The following is a 17,287-nucleotide window of genomic DNA, read 5'->3' on the forward strand; positions in this document are numbered from 1 at the left end:
TGGTTTTCTCTTCATTATTCAGCAACAGATAATGTAATAAAGGTACATCTATATGGTACTCTGATAGTTCTGGATGATCCTCTCAATATCCGTCCAGGTGTCACTTGCTCCACCTTTGGTTCCTCAACAATAGTCTCAAAAGTTTCTCGAGTATCTGCTACAACATCACTATGTGAATTGTTTTGCAACTCAACCTCAACTTCCACTTGCTTCGTTGTCTCAGAACCTTTCTTCTTTTTGTCCTCGTATAGGACATTTTCATCAAAAGTCTCGTCATAGTGTCTTAGGATTCTTTTGTTCTTGATATCTCAAAATTTGTACCTAAATATGTTAGAATCATATTCTATGACATAGCAATTCACACCCTTAGTGTCAAGCTTGTCACTCTTCTCTGGATCAACATGAACATACGCAATGCAATCAAAAGTTCACAAGTGAGAGTACTTGAGTTCTTTTTCTATCCATACCTCTTCTGGCAACTTTGAACCCCAAGGGTACTACGACCCTCTATTGATCAAGCATGTTGCTGTATTCATCTGCCCAGAATGTCTTTGACAATCAAGAATGAATCTTCATACTCCTTGCCTGCTCATTCAATGTTCTATTAATTCTTTCAGCAACACCATTTTGTCTTGCAACACCGGGAACTACCCTCGTTAATCTAATTTCCTCAGTTACAAAACTGCTTTGAATTATGACTTGTCGTACTCTCATCCATTGTCAAATCTCAGATATTTGATCAAGTCGGTTTGATTTTCAACTTCAGCTTTCCACTTCTAGAAGGTGGCAAACACATCTGACTTGTGTTTCAGGAAATAAATCCACACTTTCCTACTGAAATCATCGATGAAGGTGACGTAAAACTTTGATCCACTAAGTGATGAAACTAGAGATGGTCTCTAAACATTGTATGGACCATTAACAATCGCACTTTCTTTGGTTCTCTAACAGCCTTTGTGAAGCTAACTCGTTTCTGTTTGTATATAACACAGCTCTCACAATGACCCATATCAACATATTTCAGACCTTCTAAAACTCCTTTCGCAGCCAGCATCTTCATTCCTTTGACACTCATATGTCCAAGTCTATTGTGCAATAGACATGAATTTGAAGCACTCTCAGTAACAAATGTCATGTTTATACACCATGCATGCAGTGGTGTATAAGGTTCCAGATTTTGTGCCATGTGCTACCACTACAACACCGTTCACAATTTTCCACGAACTCTTTCCAAACACTGTTGCATAACTTCTATCCAATCGACCAATAGAGATAAGGTTTTTTTCTTGAGACCAGGAATATATCTAACATCCTTTAATGTCCTCTGATTTATTGCAGGGAGTTTTTATGCCGATGTCCCCCTTTTCTTCAATCACTAAGGTTTTTTTGTCGGCAAGATACGCCTTCTTGAAATTTCCAAATTTAAAATTCTGAAGCTTCTCTATATTTGGAGACAAATAGAAAGATGCACCAGAATAAAAAATCTAGGATTCAATCAGATGTCTAGGTTGAGCATTAGAGTATCTCCAATGTCTTCTGCTGAATTTATAGAATCACTGTCATCCTCCGATTTGTGATTCTGCTTCCTCTTTAGTTTTGTACAGCATGTCCGAAAGTGACCTCATTCTCCACAACTCCAACATGTTACGTTTGGTCTATTTGGAACGTTTCCATGGTTCTTTGATTTTGATCAATCTTTGTTTGGGCCCTTCGATTCACTTCTTCCCTTTAGTCAACACTAAAAACATTACTAAATGAATCTCCAATTTCTTGTTTGCGAATACTTTCGCCGAGAACTACATCTCAGATTTAATCAAACTTTAGTTTCTCAGATCCTTAGAAACTGCTGATTGCGACGACAGTATCCCACAACCCGGATAAAGATGACATCAAAATCAATGCTTTAATTTCATCGTCAAAATTAATTTTCACCGAACTCAGTTGACTTATAATCATATTGAATTCATTTATATGATCAGCAACCGATCCACCTTCAAAAATTTGTAGATTGAACAATCTCCACATCAAATACACCTTATTCATGGTCGACGATTTTTTATACATATTTGACAACACCTTCAACAATCTGATGTTGTCTTCTCCTTGATGATGGTGAATGTCACGTTTCTGGACAATGTCAACCGTATCAACCTTAAGGCTTGCCGATCCTTAAGCTTCCACTGCTCCCAAACAGGGGTTTGTGAAGATATTTTTGATACAGATAATCTTCAATCTGCATCTTCCAAAAACCGAATCGGATCCATCAGACTTCTCAATTCCAATCTTTGAATTTTTCATCTTCACAGATCGTGGTGAATCTCACCTAGCTTTGATATCAGTTATTACGATTGCACAATAACGCACACACTCGATCTAGTGAACACAAAAATAGGAGACATAAAATGCAAGGAAAAGTATTGGCTAAAGGTTTATATTGATAACTTCAGGTATGAGAATGCAGAAGTATATTTTCAAAGCATTGCCTAGAGGGGTATATATATAGTTCAGTTATATAGTTTTACCGGATATAATCATCTATTATATGTAACTATCTTTGTATTATACATCGTGTTTACTATATATGATCATTTACTTTCGTGTTTACTATATATGATCATTTACTTTATATGTCATTTACCATATAGATTTAGTATGTATAATCATTCATTGAGCTATAAATAAGCAGCAGGCTCCATAAACCAACATGTTACATGAATTTTCACGACGTATCACCACGACGATGACGGTGTGCGACGGCGACTCAAATCTCCTTGTCAATTTAATGACGCTATCAAATATCAACGAATATGCATAAGAACCACCACCAAAACCCACGAAAAATACATTGAAGAATCAAGGCTCAATTTGAATACTTATCGGCTAATTCACACCCAATCACTCGCAGATTTCGGTGTACACCAATGTTTAAGGTGAACCCCGAAAACGTCGATACCTGATTACAAACAGTACTAGCAAAAATTCTCAAAACTTAATTCTATTTCTAGTGATACCAAATTGAGAGAAGCAATAAATCAATGAACAACTTTGTTGTTGATTCTCAAAAATATTTGAGAAAGATTGTCAAACAATTTAGGTGAAGGAAGAAAATAAGGAAACGGTGAGATGGTAGAGATAATTTCAGTCTTAACATTTCAATCCATTTTGATTCATAAATTCGCGTGATTCTTTGAGTTAAAGGCTCCACTAATCTAACAAGCTAAAAGTTAAAAGTATTGTCAACTACAAATTTAGAAAGAAAAATTTAACATAGATATTGTATACATATATATATATACATACACACATATATATACATGCATATATATATATATATATATATAAAGTGTTAACATTTAGGTGCCATACATCCATTTATGGTAACTAGATGTTTTATTGAAACTATGCATGTACAAAGAAAGGCCTATATATATATATATGATTGGATAAGGTAGGGTTTGATCAATTTATTATAGTGAAAATTGCTTCACAAATGACAGTGCTACCATTTCCAATGGAACCAGCTGATTGGCTTTCGGCATGGTTCACTGAATGGCAGAGAGATGACTCAAGCAGCAATTTAGAGAGCGACTTCCAAAGATCATTTCCAGAAGAATGATTTGCACAAAAAGGATTACGTACATCAAGCATTGTGAAAACCTACAACATATATAGCACCATTTTAAGTTATTTTGTTTTGAAAATTATGAATGAAATAGTAATATTTTACTTGGCCATTGCTAATTGATTTTGTCCTTTTTGAACTTTTCATTCTAGATTTTCCCTCAAGGTTTTAAAATGTGTCGGGTAGGGATATGTTTTCACACCTTTATAAACAATGTTTCGTTTCCTTCTCCAATCGATGTGAGATCTCACAATCTACCTCTGTTCGGAGCTCAGCGTTCTCGTTGGCACTCGTTCCCTTCTTTTGATATGGGATCTCACAATCCACCCCTTCAGAGTCCAGTGTTCTCGCTGACACTCGTTTCCCTCTCCAATCGATATGGGATCTCACAATCCACCCCTCTTGAGGGCTCAGCGTCCTCGCTGGCACACTGCCCAGTGTCCACCCCCTTCGATTCCCAACATCTTCGCTCACACACCACCTAGTGTCTACCTCCTTCGGGCTCAGCGTCCTCGTTGGCACACTGCCCAGTGTCTGGCTCTAATACTATTTGTAACAGCCCATGTCTACCGTTAATAGATATTGTCCTCTCGGCTTTCCGTTCTAGACTTTCTCTCAAGGTTTTAAAACACGTCTATTAGGGAGAAGTTTCCACACCCTTATAAAGAATGTTTCGTTTCCCTCTCCAACTGATGTGGGATCTTACAATCTACCCCCTTCGGAGCCCATTGTCCTCGCTGACACTCGTTCCCCTCTCCAATCGATATGGGATCTCACAATTCACCCCTTTTCAGGGCTCTGCATCTTCCCTAGCACACCGCCCAGTGTCCACCCCTCTTCGACTCCCAGCATCCATGCTAACACACCACCCAGTGTCTACCCCCTTTGAGGATCAGCGTCCTCATTGGCACACCCCCCGATATCTAGCTCTAATACCATTTGTAATAACCCAAGTCTACCGTTAACAGATATTGTCCTCTGGGCTTTCCCTTCTAGGCTTTCCCTTAAGGTTTTAAAACACGTCTGTTAGTGAGAGGTTTCCACACCTATAGAAAGAATGTTTCGTTCCCCTCTCCAACCAATGTGAGATCTCACAGGTCACTCCCTTTTAGGGCCCAACGTTCTCGCTGACACTCATTCTCCTCTTCAATCGATATGCGATCTCAGAAACATAGCAGTGACTTAAAATGATTGATTTTCTGTTTGAAAAAAAAGGGTATAAACATTTTTAAAATAAAGAGAAATGTTGTTAAGAATTGAGCATAAACCTTATTTGTTGTGAGCTGATATGATGGTGGATTAGACCAAGATAGCAACCAATCAGTAGGGACACCACGCAAGTTTTCACCTCGATATACAACAGCAGCTTCTGAGCCTGTTGAGTCAGTATCGACATGTAGAAACACACCCCATTGTCCATTTTCAATCCTAATAGGAAAAGGTGAAGCTCCAATACAACCATGCCAATCATGGGTTTTCACAAGCTTTATGGCATTTCCAGTCGCGTTGTAAATTAAGCCCATTGTTGAGACTTCGGTTCCCCATTGTGCATTCAACTTCTCCAAGTATTCAAGCGCATTCTTACCTTTTGCTCCAACATTCTTCAATTGTAATGCCACGTATGCCCTATCTTCACTTCCTTTCTCCTTTCCTACGTATTCCGACATTCTTTCCAAACTCGAAGTTGTAATTGGATCGCCAAACACGTTGCATGCCATGGACAGCTTTCAATAAGACTACCAAAATCGAGAAATAAAAACTATTAAACAACAACTTATACGTAAGAACGATGTACGTAAGATCAAAACAACATTTTTATGGTATAGATTAACTCCTTACAAAGTTTATACAAAGAGTAAGGGTGTATACTGGGTTGAGTTGGGTTTGAGAAATTTGTTGGACCAACTAGAAATGTCGAGTTGGCTGGGATTGGGGACCTGAGCAACTTGAATAGAGTTTAGTATTTAACCTTCTATTTTCGGGTTGAGATTGGTGACCTGAGCAACCTGAACAGAGTTTACTACTCAACCCTCTATTTTCGGGTTGGGTTGGTGACCTGAGCAATCTGAACAGACTTTACTACTCAACCCTCTATTTTCGAGTTAGGTTGGGTCCTCGGGTTGTTTGTTTCTTAAATATTTTTAAAAAAATCTACTCATCCACAATATATGTTACATTAATAACTAAAATCTCGTAAATCTCAAATACCAAACATTCACAAGTCAGGACAAATCATTAACATCGGTTACAAACGTTAAATATTCTTAATTTTCGTAATAATCTTAAAAGTAACGCAGAATTGAGTTGGTTGCAACCTTATTTTCGATTAGTTGGGTTGATCCGACTAAAAAGTGTCAACCTGCCAACCAATTTGAATTTTCTGGTTTTCAAAGATTCAACCTAAACCGAAAAAAGAAAATTTAATCTGATTTGGTAGTCTGAGATTGTCAAAAACACCCTAACAAAGACAAAGACAGAAAATTATAACATTCCTTATCAATGGAGAGAGAAGCAATGTTATAAGACTCCCATGATTCAAGATATACATAGCTAAAAGAGAGTAAAATTGTGTGTTTTGAAATGTTGAATTATACCAACTCCATTGAATCTAAAAATGAACTAAAAATAAGTACAAATAAAAAAATAAAAACAAAAATTACCTTGGCTCTAAACGTGGAGGGCTTGTCAATCTAAGATTAAGATGTCGTTTGGTGTGGATGATGAGAGATTGGTTTGAACTTATAATCTAATAGATTTTACATTCGATACTCATTTTGTTTTATAAGTTAATAGCAAAGTATTTAAAATTGAGCATTTTATATCCTTTGGTTACATGTTATGAGATTCTAAATCGGTGGAAAAGAGGAACAAAACATTTCTTTGAAATAAGTGGAAACCTCTCCCTAGCAAACGCTTTAAAACCGTGAGGTTGACGGTGATATGTAACGGGTGAAAGCAGATAATATCGGCTAGGAGTAGCCTTCCGCTGTTACAAATGTATCAGAGTCAGACATTAGGTAGTATTGCTAGTTGTGGGCTTAGGCTTTTATAAATGATATTAGAGCGAAATACCAGACAATGTGCCAGCGAGAACGTTAGGTCTCCTAAATTCTAAAGTGTTTTAAAATTGTAAGGTTGATAGGGATACGTGAGGGATCAAAACGGGCAAGATTTAATATTCTATTATATTAATTAATTATATATATAAAAAAAAAAGCATAAGAATAACTTGTTAGAAACTTTGTACCATGCTTGTATACCTCTTCCACATTCCCATATTCATTCTTATTTATTTCCTTGATCCAAATTGTTCTTATATTCTTCGAGTACGAGCATATAAAGAAAACATGAGAATAACTTGTTCTTACATTAAGTTTTGAAACCAAATAAATGGTTTCTACTCCCCATATGTAACACCTAATGTACATTTAAAATATCTAAGGAAGGTTTAAAAGACGCGAAGAAGGTTTGAGGGGTTGAAGGATAATATTCTTAATGCTCTAGTGACGTTTTGAAAGGAATTAAGGACGTTAGAAAGGAAAAAGGGCATTTTGGTCATTTTTACTGAATCTTAGTTCATGCCCCAAACCTATTCCAATGGTCTTGAAACTTTGCATAGTAATTTGAAATCATAAATTAAGGTCTCTTATAAAACATCATGTTATTTATGTTATTTAGAGTATTGAGATTTATGCTCCAAATCTTCCTAATTGATTATCAAATTTTTAATAATAATTTTAATTATTTTATTTGTATAAAAAAGTTAAGGTTATTAGTGTAATTTTGAACCGTATGTAGTTGAGATACAGGAGGATCATATTTTTTCATGCCGGATTTATAAATTTCGAATAACGGTGACTAAAAAGACAAAAATTAAAAAAGAACAAAAGAAAAGTAAAATAAAATAAAAGATCGAAATGATGAAAATTTGATAAAATTTGATAAAATTTGAAAAAAGAAAGACAAAAACACAAAAATTAAATAAATATAAAATCTAATTTAAGATGATGTTATTCGAATTTATTTCAAACACGGAAAATGTGTTTGGAATACAATTACAAAACAAAATACAAAAAAACTCAAATACAAGGATGGACGGACACTCCTTCATCTCAACCGGTAGCCTGCAAACACTTTAAAACAAAGAGAAAGGGGTGAATACGAAAGACTTAGTAACCAACCTATTTGTAGGCTTTGATCATATCCTTATCCTAATAGGTATCCACAAGTTTACTCTGAGCTCAAAGAAGTTTGAGGCTAGTCTCTACTACTATCTGAACATCCATGGTGGCTCAAAGTTCCAGGAGATTCTCAATTTACTCATGAACCCCCTTTAGGTACAAAGGGGACGGTTCACCCTTTCTAGCATTGCAAACCTTTTCGGGTGAGCTACTCTTTTGTTCATTGACTTAAAATAGCTTGCTTACATGTATAGTGTAACGACCCTAATTTTCTACTAAAATAGAGTCGCTACCATATGCATGACATAGCCTCTTTATGCGGAAACATTAATTTAATAAAAATTCATAAAACAATGTCATGGACTTATACGTTTGCATAAGAGCCTTAAAATAAAACAACGAGAAATATTCAATGTGCCTTATATTAACCTAAGGATTTACAAAATAAAATGCAACTACCCTATACAGGTTCCATAGTCTTTGATACGACTTCGTCATCATCTGTACATGAGTGCCTTATCTTTACTTGAAATACAAAAGTAGCACAAGACTTGAGTATTTTGAGAAATATTCGATTAGTGACCCCACTATTGAGAACAGTGAATGAAAATACACGCAACATGAATGAGACCTATCATCTAAAAATGTTTTGTCTTATGTGGCCTCCAGTTTGGGCAAATTGGATGTGTAGTACTTCTCTACACACGACCAACACGTGAGAGCATGGGTCCATCGGGCAAGCTCGCACACCCCCTGAGCCTGCTGGTCGGGCTAGCTCCTCTAGGTTGTAGCCGGACACCCAGAGGTACAACGATCGTCATGCACCATGTCAAGTATGATGATTATTTCAGTCTCATAGTGTATGTGTCCGTACTCATCATAAAAGAGAGTATTCTGATACATGTGAACATACAATTATGCATGAGGTTCCCATAGTTTCCATTATAAATAAATCATGCAGAACAACCTCATTCATTCCTCATATATTACACTTGATAATATGCATACATAAGCTTTCATAACATAACTTTCAAATCATAATTTAGGGGGTGTGCATCGTAACATTCCTCATTTCAATACATATCATAGTATGTCATAACATGTCATTGCCAAATATATTCATATCATAGTATATCATGGCATCTCACAACATAACATAATTCTTCGTAACATGAATTGACATTTCATTTATAGCACAATGTTGTTTGGCTTATCTTGGCATATCATATAGCAACATATATCATATCATATCATCAAACATATCAAACATATCACATATATGACACGTGCAGAGCCACTAGGCACGTGTCATCATACATAAAACAATTTCTTCTAACCAACCGATAGTAGAGATACTTACTTGGTTGGCCTAGATCAAAGCTATTACGACCCTTTGTTGTTAGCTTAATGCTGCTCTTTGAAATTTGATTCACGTAAAGAATCCCACAATCATAAATTAGATCTCTACGGTTGGAATTGACTTACTTAATTTTGCATAAAATAGTTTAAACTTACCCCTTCAAATAATTTAAACTTTGACTCCAAATAACTTAGAGTAGCTACACCTAATTTTACATAAAATAATTTAAACTTGACTCCAAAATTTTAACTAGCTAAAAGTAGTCAAACTAACCTATCGTTAAAATCATCATAGCGGTGGCCTCCAGTCCGGAAAAAACTGGATGTGTAATACATCCCTATTCATGACTCACACGTGCGAGCGTCAATCTCCAGACGGTTCGTACGCCCTAAACCCATGATAGTCGAGCTAGCTTTCAGTAGCCGACGTCCGGAGGTCAACAAATGCCCGAGTATCATGCGAGGCAGGATGATCATCATCATCATAGTGTACACGTCTGTAACGACCCTAAATTTTCACATATCTAGAGTCGCCACTAACGTCTCATATTCATCTCTAATGTAGAATATAACTCCAAGAATGCTCATCATTATTAGCTGAAAAATTTAAAACTTCAGAGTACGTTAAAACATTAGAAAACACTACCAGACTTACGTGTTTCAAACATCACGCTGGAGTTCAAAATAAGATAAAACAAATTACAAATTAAATAATTTAAATAAATGAAATGCAAACACCCCATCCTAACCAAGACTAAGAATTTTAAATATGCAATTATCCTATGCACGCACCACAGTCTCTAATCATGATGCCACCTTCAACCATACATGGGCGCCTTGCCTTTACCTGAAAAATAATATGGCACATGGCCTTGGAAGAAACACTCAGTAAGTGATCCCACTATAGGGGTCATGCTAATGCAAACACATGCGATCATGAATTAGGGACCTATCTCTAATCATCTTAAGGGTGGCCTCCAGTCTCGGACAAATTGAATGTGTAGTACTTCCCTACAGACGACTCACACGTGAGAGTGTGAATCCCCAGGGCGCTTGCACACCCCCTGGACCCTCTGGTCAAGCTAATCTGTAGCGACGTCCGGAGGGCAGTAGAACCCCATAGTGTCATGCGTCTCATGAACACCCTCATCTGTGTGCATTCGCACCTGCGTGCATTCGCGCTCATCATATAGTGCTCGTCCGCACTCATCATCTCTAGGGGAAGTAACCCTATGCTTATGAACATACAATATGCATGAGGTCCCTCTAAATCCAATTATACATCTCTCCTGACACAACCCTCTAGTCTCATCTCTTGGTTATACTATGTAACAGGTGCTCGTGGATATTTACATTAATATCATTTTCATACTCTTAAGGTTGTGTCCTATGTCGATCTAACGACATGATGCAATATGGCAAGCAACATCATTAAGGCATGTTCAACATGGAAAACATCATCATGTTAATAACATCATCATGCATACATCATACTCATCATAGAAGCCATTAAGTGCATCAAATATAACATGTACATCATGCATCAAAACATAAATAACGTACATTTAACATACATCACAACACAACGTCATACTCATACATCATCATAAGTCAAACCATCTTTAGTCTGTCCTATAGTAAGACCACTTACATGATTAGCTTAGACTAGTATCATGAATTAATCAAGTTCAGTTTTGTTCTTTGTATCCAAGCCAACCTATATGAACCATGATATCAATTTCAATTCTCTAAATTTTACCAAAGTCAATGTGTTAAACTATGAGCATTAGAAACTTTAAAATATATATATATATTTCTCTTTATCCTTTTTACTTTTTACTTTATGATTTACTTTGTCAAATTGTTTCAGTATTTACCTAAGTAAATATATATATTCCTTTACCTAAGTAAATATATATATATGTATTCCTTTACCTCTCTCTTTAATTCTTTAAAGATCTCTCTTTTTAATTCTTTTCCCTTTCTAATATTTTTATTTCGGTATAAGGAAAAGATATATTGATTTCATTTAAAGAAAGATCATGAAGATCTATGATTTCATTTGAAGATTTACATGATTTCTAAAAGATAAAAGGAAAGGAGATCTTAGTTACCCATAATTTTTCTATCTCTGAAGTGAAGGCTATTTCCAATTTTTCTCTCTCAAAATCTATGGATCTTTCCTTTGTTTTTTTCTACAATTTTTCCTTCCCAAAATATGCCATTTTTTTTCTCTGTTTTGTTTTTTCAGAACAATTTGCAGTGAAGTAGGTGTTCTTGAGAAATCTGTATATGTACCCACAAAATGCATGAGTTCCCTATTGTTTTCATCTTTAAATCATCCTTATGACAACCCTATTCACCGTTCACATATTACTCGAAGTAACATGCATACATTGGCCTTCATAAGTTCATCATCATTAACATTAACTAGGGTTCCATCTTAGAAAAATCATTGTCATAATGCATGGAATTTAATACATGAACATCATCTTAATAGGGAATATCGTCATATTAAGTCATCTCATCATCATACATCTTACAACGTCATATTGTCATACATCATCATCATCATCATGTCATCATCATATAATGTCATAATATAACATTGTCGTATAACATCATATAGCATCATCATATAATATCATCATATAACAGTCATGTTGTCATATATCATAGTCTCATCATCATATAATATAGTCACATCATCATATAATATAAAACATAAATGACATGCGCGAGGGCCTCTCAGCACGTGTCATCATACATAATCCATCTAATCTATCGAATCTCCATTCTGGCAAGAATCAGGTGATCAACAGTGACCATCTGTACAAAATCCATCGAACTCGACTCTCATCCGTCGTATCTTCTCCAAAATTGGTTATATTCTAGAACACTCACAGATCATCACATCCAGCTGGATACAAAATCAAGGTTAGTGAGGCTTTGATCGGAGTAGATATTTTTGACGAATTATCTAGAAAGTTCAATCTCCAATTAACTATCGGTTTTGGAGCTCTCAATGTTAGTTGAAGCTTCCCCTTTAAAGTCTGAAGTTTGGGAACAATTTCGGACAAGAATGGAGGAAGTTCGAGTTCCCAATCATAGGCAATAAGCATTTAGATTTTGGGTCTCCTACTCTTGGGTTTCTTCCAAGAGAGCAGTTCTCCACCATTTCTCTTCAAACTTGTTCCTATAGTTTATAAACAAGATTACCCACAAGTTCTATGAAGGAAACGAGTGCTGAAAGTGCCTAGAAACAATTTCTCCAATCCAATCCGCCATTAAAGAGCTTCAAGAAAAACTCAAAATTCCAATATGAGGATAAACGAGGATTAATCGAGCAAGGACGATCCTAATAAGTTTCCTCCAAGGAATGTTTCCATAGAAGAACATGAAGAGAAATAACCTCAGAAGCGTGACCAATTGAAGAAAATCTGATTTATGCTCAAATTGGGGTTAAGTTTCGAATTCCTATCTATGGTTCCTTTTCCATCAAATTGAGAATTTCTTAAGCTTCAGAGGATCAAGTGGAGTAACTTTGATGAAGGAATCGAGAGCTGAAACATCGTAGAATAAGCTACCCAAGAGATCAATTTTCTGGCGTTTTGCCTAACTTGCAAATCGAGGACGATTCTCCAAAATTAGGGACACACACTCAACGTCGTTCCTCCAAACCAATTCCTTTAGCTTGAGGGAAGAATGAGGAAGAGGTTTCGAGAAGAAATTGAGACTTAAAAACCCCTAGAATTGGATACTCAATAAGAAATCCTTTGTTTTTGCTCCAGCGAGAAATCATATTGTGGACAAACTTTGGAGGCGAATATTCTAAGCTAAGATCCACGAGAAGGTATGAAATCAATCCCAAACTCTTCCTTGTAACACCATTTTTAAGTTTCATGAAGAAATCGAGGGGAGAAATGGCGTGATAGGGGCTGTGGAGGGCGACTTTCAGATGGTGGTACTATATGTCGTGCGCGTCTTCTTTGCGTCTGGAGGAAGAAGACGATGACGTGACCAGTTCAATTGAACCTACCATGTCAACCCAAAACTCGACCTTCCCTCAGTTTTTCTCAATTTCAACCCTCTTTTAGATCGATTCTCATAAAAAAATATATATATATATAGTTCCAGAAACTAGACACAATAAGAAGTCTGTGGAAGGACATTTGAGGTAATTCGGGTAATGGAAGCTCAAGAACGGAGGTCCCAAACGTCAACACGAGGTAAGTAGCCACTTTGGACTTTTTGTTAAGAAATACTTTAGAAATCACTTGCATTTCCATATGAACCCTAAACCAAGTATGAATAAGGATATATGAAAAAAAACTCAAAGAATCGGGAGTTAAGGCCCTAAACCAATCAAATTGATCGAGAATTAGGTAATATTAAAATAACCCACTAGATGAACTCCGCTGCCTATGAAATTTTAATGCTGAGCATATTATAGTAGGTTGAGGTTATATATGAAATTTGGTGGTCATTGGTCAAACCAAGAAATGGTGCAAAATGACCATAATGCCCCTAAGAATATTTACCTACGATTCATGACCTAGATGACCCCCAAATGCTATGAAACTCTGTAGTATATCTTATTTTATGATTTTTGATGATGTGGTAAATTTTAAAAAATATTGAAACACGTTAAGTAGCAAAACTAAGAATTAGAGGTAAAATTACCAAAATACCCCTAGGACTACTTATGAAAATTCAAGTTCTTTACGTGCTCTAATTCATTTGCTACTTCTTATAAGGTCTATTATGAAGAACATGAAGATATGTTTGAGGTTTCAAGTTGATTGGAGCAAGTTTGGAACCTAAACCAAGTTAGGACCCAAGAAACACCCCAAGAATCAAGACTCTTCTAGAACCCTCTAATTCCTCCCTATGAATCTATGACCTTCTAGAACAACTAACGCTAAGATGGATTCATGGTTACAAATGCAAGTTAAGACTTATTATAACGACCCGAAAAAAAAAACAATAACACCAACAACTCAGTCGCTAGAAAACTAGCAAGTTTTTCAGTGACCGCCGAATTTTGCAGGCCTCAGTGACCGCCGAGTTTTGCAGGCCCCACGCGAAACGACAGCCACACCTTGCTCAGCCTTCAGCCCACGACTCCGATCAGAATACCTGCAAACAGATAAAAGAACGAAAATACGAGAGAGAGAGAGAGAGAGATTTCGGATAACGTCAGCGAGCCCTAAATCACCCTAAAATCGACATCAAATGCTCAGTTACCACCACGAGAAGGATTCCTAACAAAAGCACAATAACTCAGGGTACGTTTTGTGCCTTTTCGTAATTGTCGGTAACCGAGGTCAAAAAATTGGGTTTTCCTAAACGTTCTTAGATCGTGGTTTTATGAACTTTTAGGCCACTAAACTTCGACGAAGGAAAGAAGGATGACAAATAGAGAGGAAAAAGAAGAAAGAGGACCGAAATCGGCAACGAAAACGCCGCGGGAAGGAGAGAGAAAATACACCGAAAAATCGGCCGGTCGGGTAAGGAAGACGAGATCCACGGATCCGGGTCAACTCGAACCAAAAACCTGATAGAGCAGCCCGACTTCTTTCCCCTCGGCCTCTGCCTTCGGCCCAGCCCAACTACAGCGGCCCAAAACTCAATCCAGTCGAGAAGCCGAGGTTCACCTGAACCGACCCGAGACCAGACCCATGATCCAATCGAACCGGCTTGCGACCCGATCCAATAAACTGAGGCCCAACAACCAGCCCGACCCAGTAGCCTTCTGTAGCAGTTGACCCGAACCGGAGTGCGACCTGCGCCTCGACCCGACGTACACCGCGCGACGTGGCATGTTCTGATTCTGCCACGTGGAACACAGCGGCGCAGGCGGTCCCTCGGCTCGGCGGCTCTCAGCGGCTGTTCGGCTCGGCTCCCCTATTTTCGGCCTGGTTTCCACTGTTTCGACCCTTTGGGACCTGTTTTCGGCCCTAATTAAGGTATTCGAGGCCGTTTTAGAGCTGAATTTCACATTTATTGAATTAATGGTAAATTAATTGTGAAATACTAACAGAAGGTGGCGAATGGTGTGATAGGAAACAACCCCGGCAATGTAGGAAGCAGCTCTCACGGAACGGGAGCTTACGTTTAGCTAATTAAGGAATACTTCGGCCAAGGCCAACCAAGTAAGTGACCTTATTATAGGATAAGCTAAATATTGTTTGATTTATGATAATGTATGAGTATGACGATGTGTTGTGTTGTATGTTAATTGTACGTTATTTATATTTCGATGCATGACGTACATGTTTTATTTGATGCACTTAACGACTTCTATGATGAGTATGATATATGCATGATGATGTTATTAACATGATGATGTTTTCCATGTTGAACATGCCTTACGATGTTGTTTGCCATATTGCATCATGTCGTTAGATCGACATAGGACACAACCCTAAGAGTATGAAAATGATATTAATGTAAATATCCACGAGCACGTGTTACATAGTGTAACCAAGAGATGAGGCTAGAGGGTTGTGTCAGAAGAGATGTATAATTGAACTTAGAGAGACCTCATGCATATTGTATGTTCATAAGCATAGGGCTACTTCCCCTAGAGATGATGAGTGCGGATGCGTACCGTATGATGAGCGTGAATGCGCACAAGTGCGAATGCACACAGATGAGGGTGTTCATGAGGTGCATGACACTATGGGGTTCTGCTGACCTTTGGACGTCGTTACAGATTAGCTTAACCAGAGGGTCCTAGGGGTGTGCGAGCGCCCTGAGGATTCACACTCGCACATGTAAGTCGTGTGTAGGGAAGTACTACACATCCAATTTGTCCGAGACTGGAGGTCACCCTTAAGATGATTAGAGATAGGTCCCTAATTCATGATTGCATGTGTTTGCATTAGCATGACCCCTATAGTGGGGTCACTTTCAGAGTATTTCTCAGACCGTGTGTCATATTGTTTTTCAGGTAAAGGCAAGGCACCCATGTACGATTGACGACTGCATCATGATCAGAGACTGTGCGCGTGCATAGGATAGTTGCATATTTAAACTTCCTAGTCTTGGTTAGGATCGAGTGTTTGCATTTCATTTATTTAAATTATTTAATTTTCAATTGTTTTATCTTATTTTGAACTCCAGGATGTTTGAAACACCTAAGTTCTGTAGTGTTTTCTAATGTTTTAACGTATTCTGAAGTTTTAAATTTTCCGCTAATAAAGATGAGCATTCTTAGAGTTATATTCTGCATTAGAGATGAGCATGAGGCTTAAGAACAACACCACACAAGCTTAACACCTACCCAATTAAGAAGAATGCTAGGTACCACTCAAGGACGAGAGACCAAGGTCCCCAAACTCAGAAACTCAAGAATGTTAGGTTATACTCTAAACATGTCTAAAGTGACCCGTGACCTCCCACCAAATGGTGTTTTCTAAGGCCCAAGAATTCCTCTTCTAAGTGGGATGCTCTGCACCATGTTTCCCTTGCACGATGTCATGTTTGGCCTCAAGTTTCTCTCACCTAGAAGAGATGCCCTGCACCAAGTTATGGGTACCCAAAAGATTTTCAGGATGTCATGTTCAAGTATGCACCGAGCACGTGACCTTTATGGTTTATCATGGGGAGTAGTCTAGGGCCACGATGGAACAAGAAGAGTGAGTTACCTTAGCCATGAATCAAGAACCTCCTAAGACCTCCCACGGTATAACATGCTCATGACATAGACTACGTTGCTTGGAACGCATGAAATCTTGAGTGTAGTTATTCAGACTGTATCATAGGGTAAGCCCTTGATGCAGGATTAGACTACATCGCTTGGAACGTTAGAAGCCTTGGGTGTAGGTTTTCAGACTATGCCTCTTGGAACGCATTTATCCTTGGGCATAGGTTAAGCAGACTGTATCAAAGGGAAAACCCTAAGATGCAGGTTAAGGCTACGCCGCTTGGAACGCATGAAGCCTTGGACGTAGGTTAAGGCTGTGTTGCTTGGAACGCATGAAGCCTTGGGCGTAGGATAAGGTTGTGTCGCTTGGAACGTATGAAGCCTTGGACACAAGATTGTTAGGTGCATAGCTAGTATCGTAAATCCTAGGGGGATTGTCTTGGAGAATGAATCAAGAATAGAACAAGAAACAAG

The 17,287-nt window shown here is 37.7% G+C and overlaps 1 protein-coding gene and 1 long non-coding RNA gene across 5 annotated transcripts; one reads left to right on the plus strand and one right to left on the minus strand.

Moving 5' to 3' along the window:
• Nucleotides 1-3,358: 3,358 nt before the first annotated feature.
• LOC111467919 (23 kDa jasmonate-induced protein-like) lies at nt 3,359-6,399 on the minus strand. The gene is made up of 3 exons (XM_023113019.1): nt 6,283-6,399; nt 4,891-5,358; nt 3,359-3,657 (listed from the first exon to the last, which is right to left on the minus strand). Exons 2-3 carry the CDS (start codon nt 5,338-5,340, stop codon nt 3,460-3,462), a joined length of 648 nt encoding a protein of 215 aa, XP_022968787.1. The 5' UTR covers nt 5,341-5,358; nt 6,283-6,399; the 3' UTR covers nt 3,359-3,459.
• A 7,760-nt stretch (nt 6,400-14,159) lies between these two features.
• Nucleotides 14,160-16,531, plus strand: LOC111467957. 4 transcript variants are annotated; one of them, XR_002714653.1, is made up of 5 exons: nt 14,160-14,450; nt 14,545-15,131; nt 15,228-16,018; nt 16,118-16,214; nt 16,371-16,531. It is a non-coding gene; the product is annotated as an uncharacterized LOC111467957 (long non-coding RNA). The 4 variants fall into 4 exon arrangements; XR_002714655.1 differs by having other exon boundaries at nt 15,228-15,317; XR_002714652.1 differs by having other exon boundaries at nt 15,228-16,214.
• The last annotated feature ends 756 nt before the right edge of the window (nt 16,532-17,287 follow it).

Source organism: Cucurbita maxima, unplaced genomic scaffold, assembly GCF_002738345.1.
Source record: "Cucurbita maxima cultivar Rimu unplaced genomic scaffold, Cmax_1.0 Cma_Scf00035, whole genome shotgun sequence".
NCBI lineage: Eukaryota > Viridiplantae > Streptophyta > Magnoliopsida > Cucurbitales > Cucurbitaceae > Cucurbita > Cucurbita maxima.

Coding starts and splice junctions, on each gene's coding strand:
- LOC111467919 (XM_023113019.1), bottom strand. CDS start 5,340: ATGGCATGCAACGTGTTTGGCGATCCAATTACAACTTCGAGTTTGGAA. Junction 3,658..4,890: donor ATCAGCTCACAACAAATAAG/GTTTATGCTCAA, acceptor TATATGTTGTAG/GTTTTCACAATGCTTGATGT.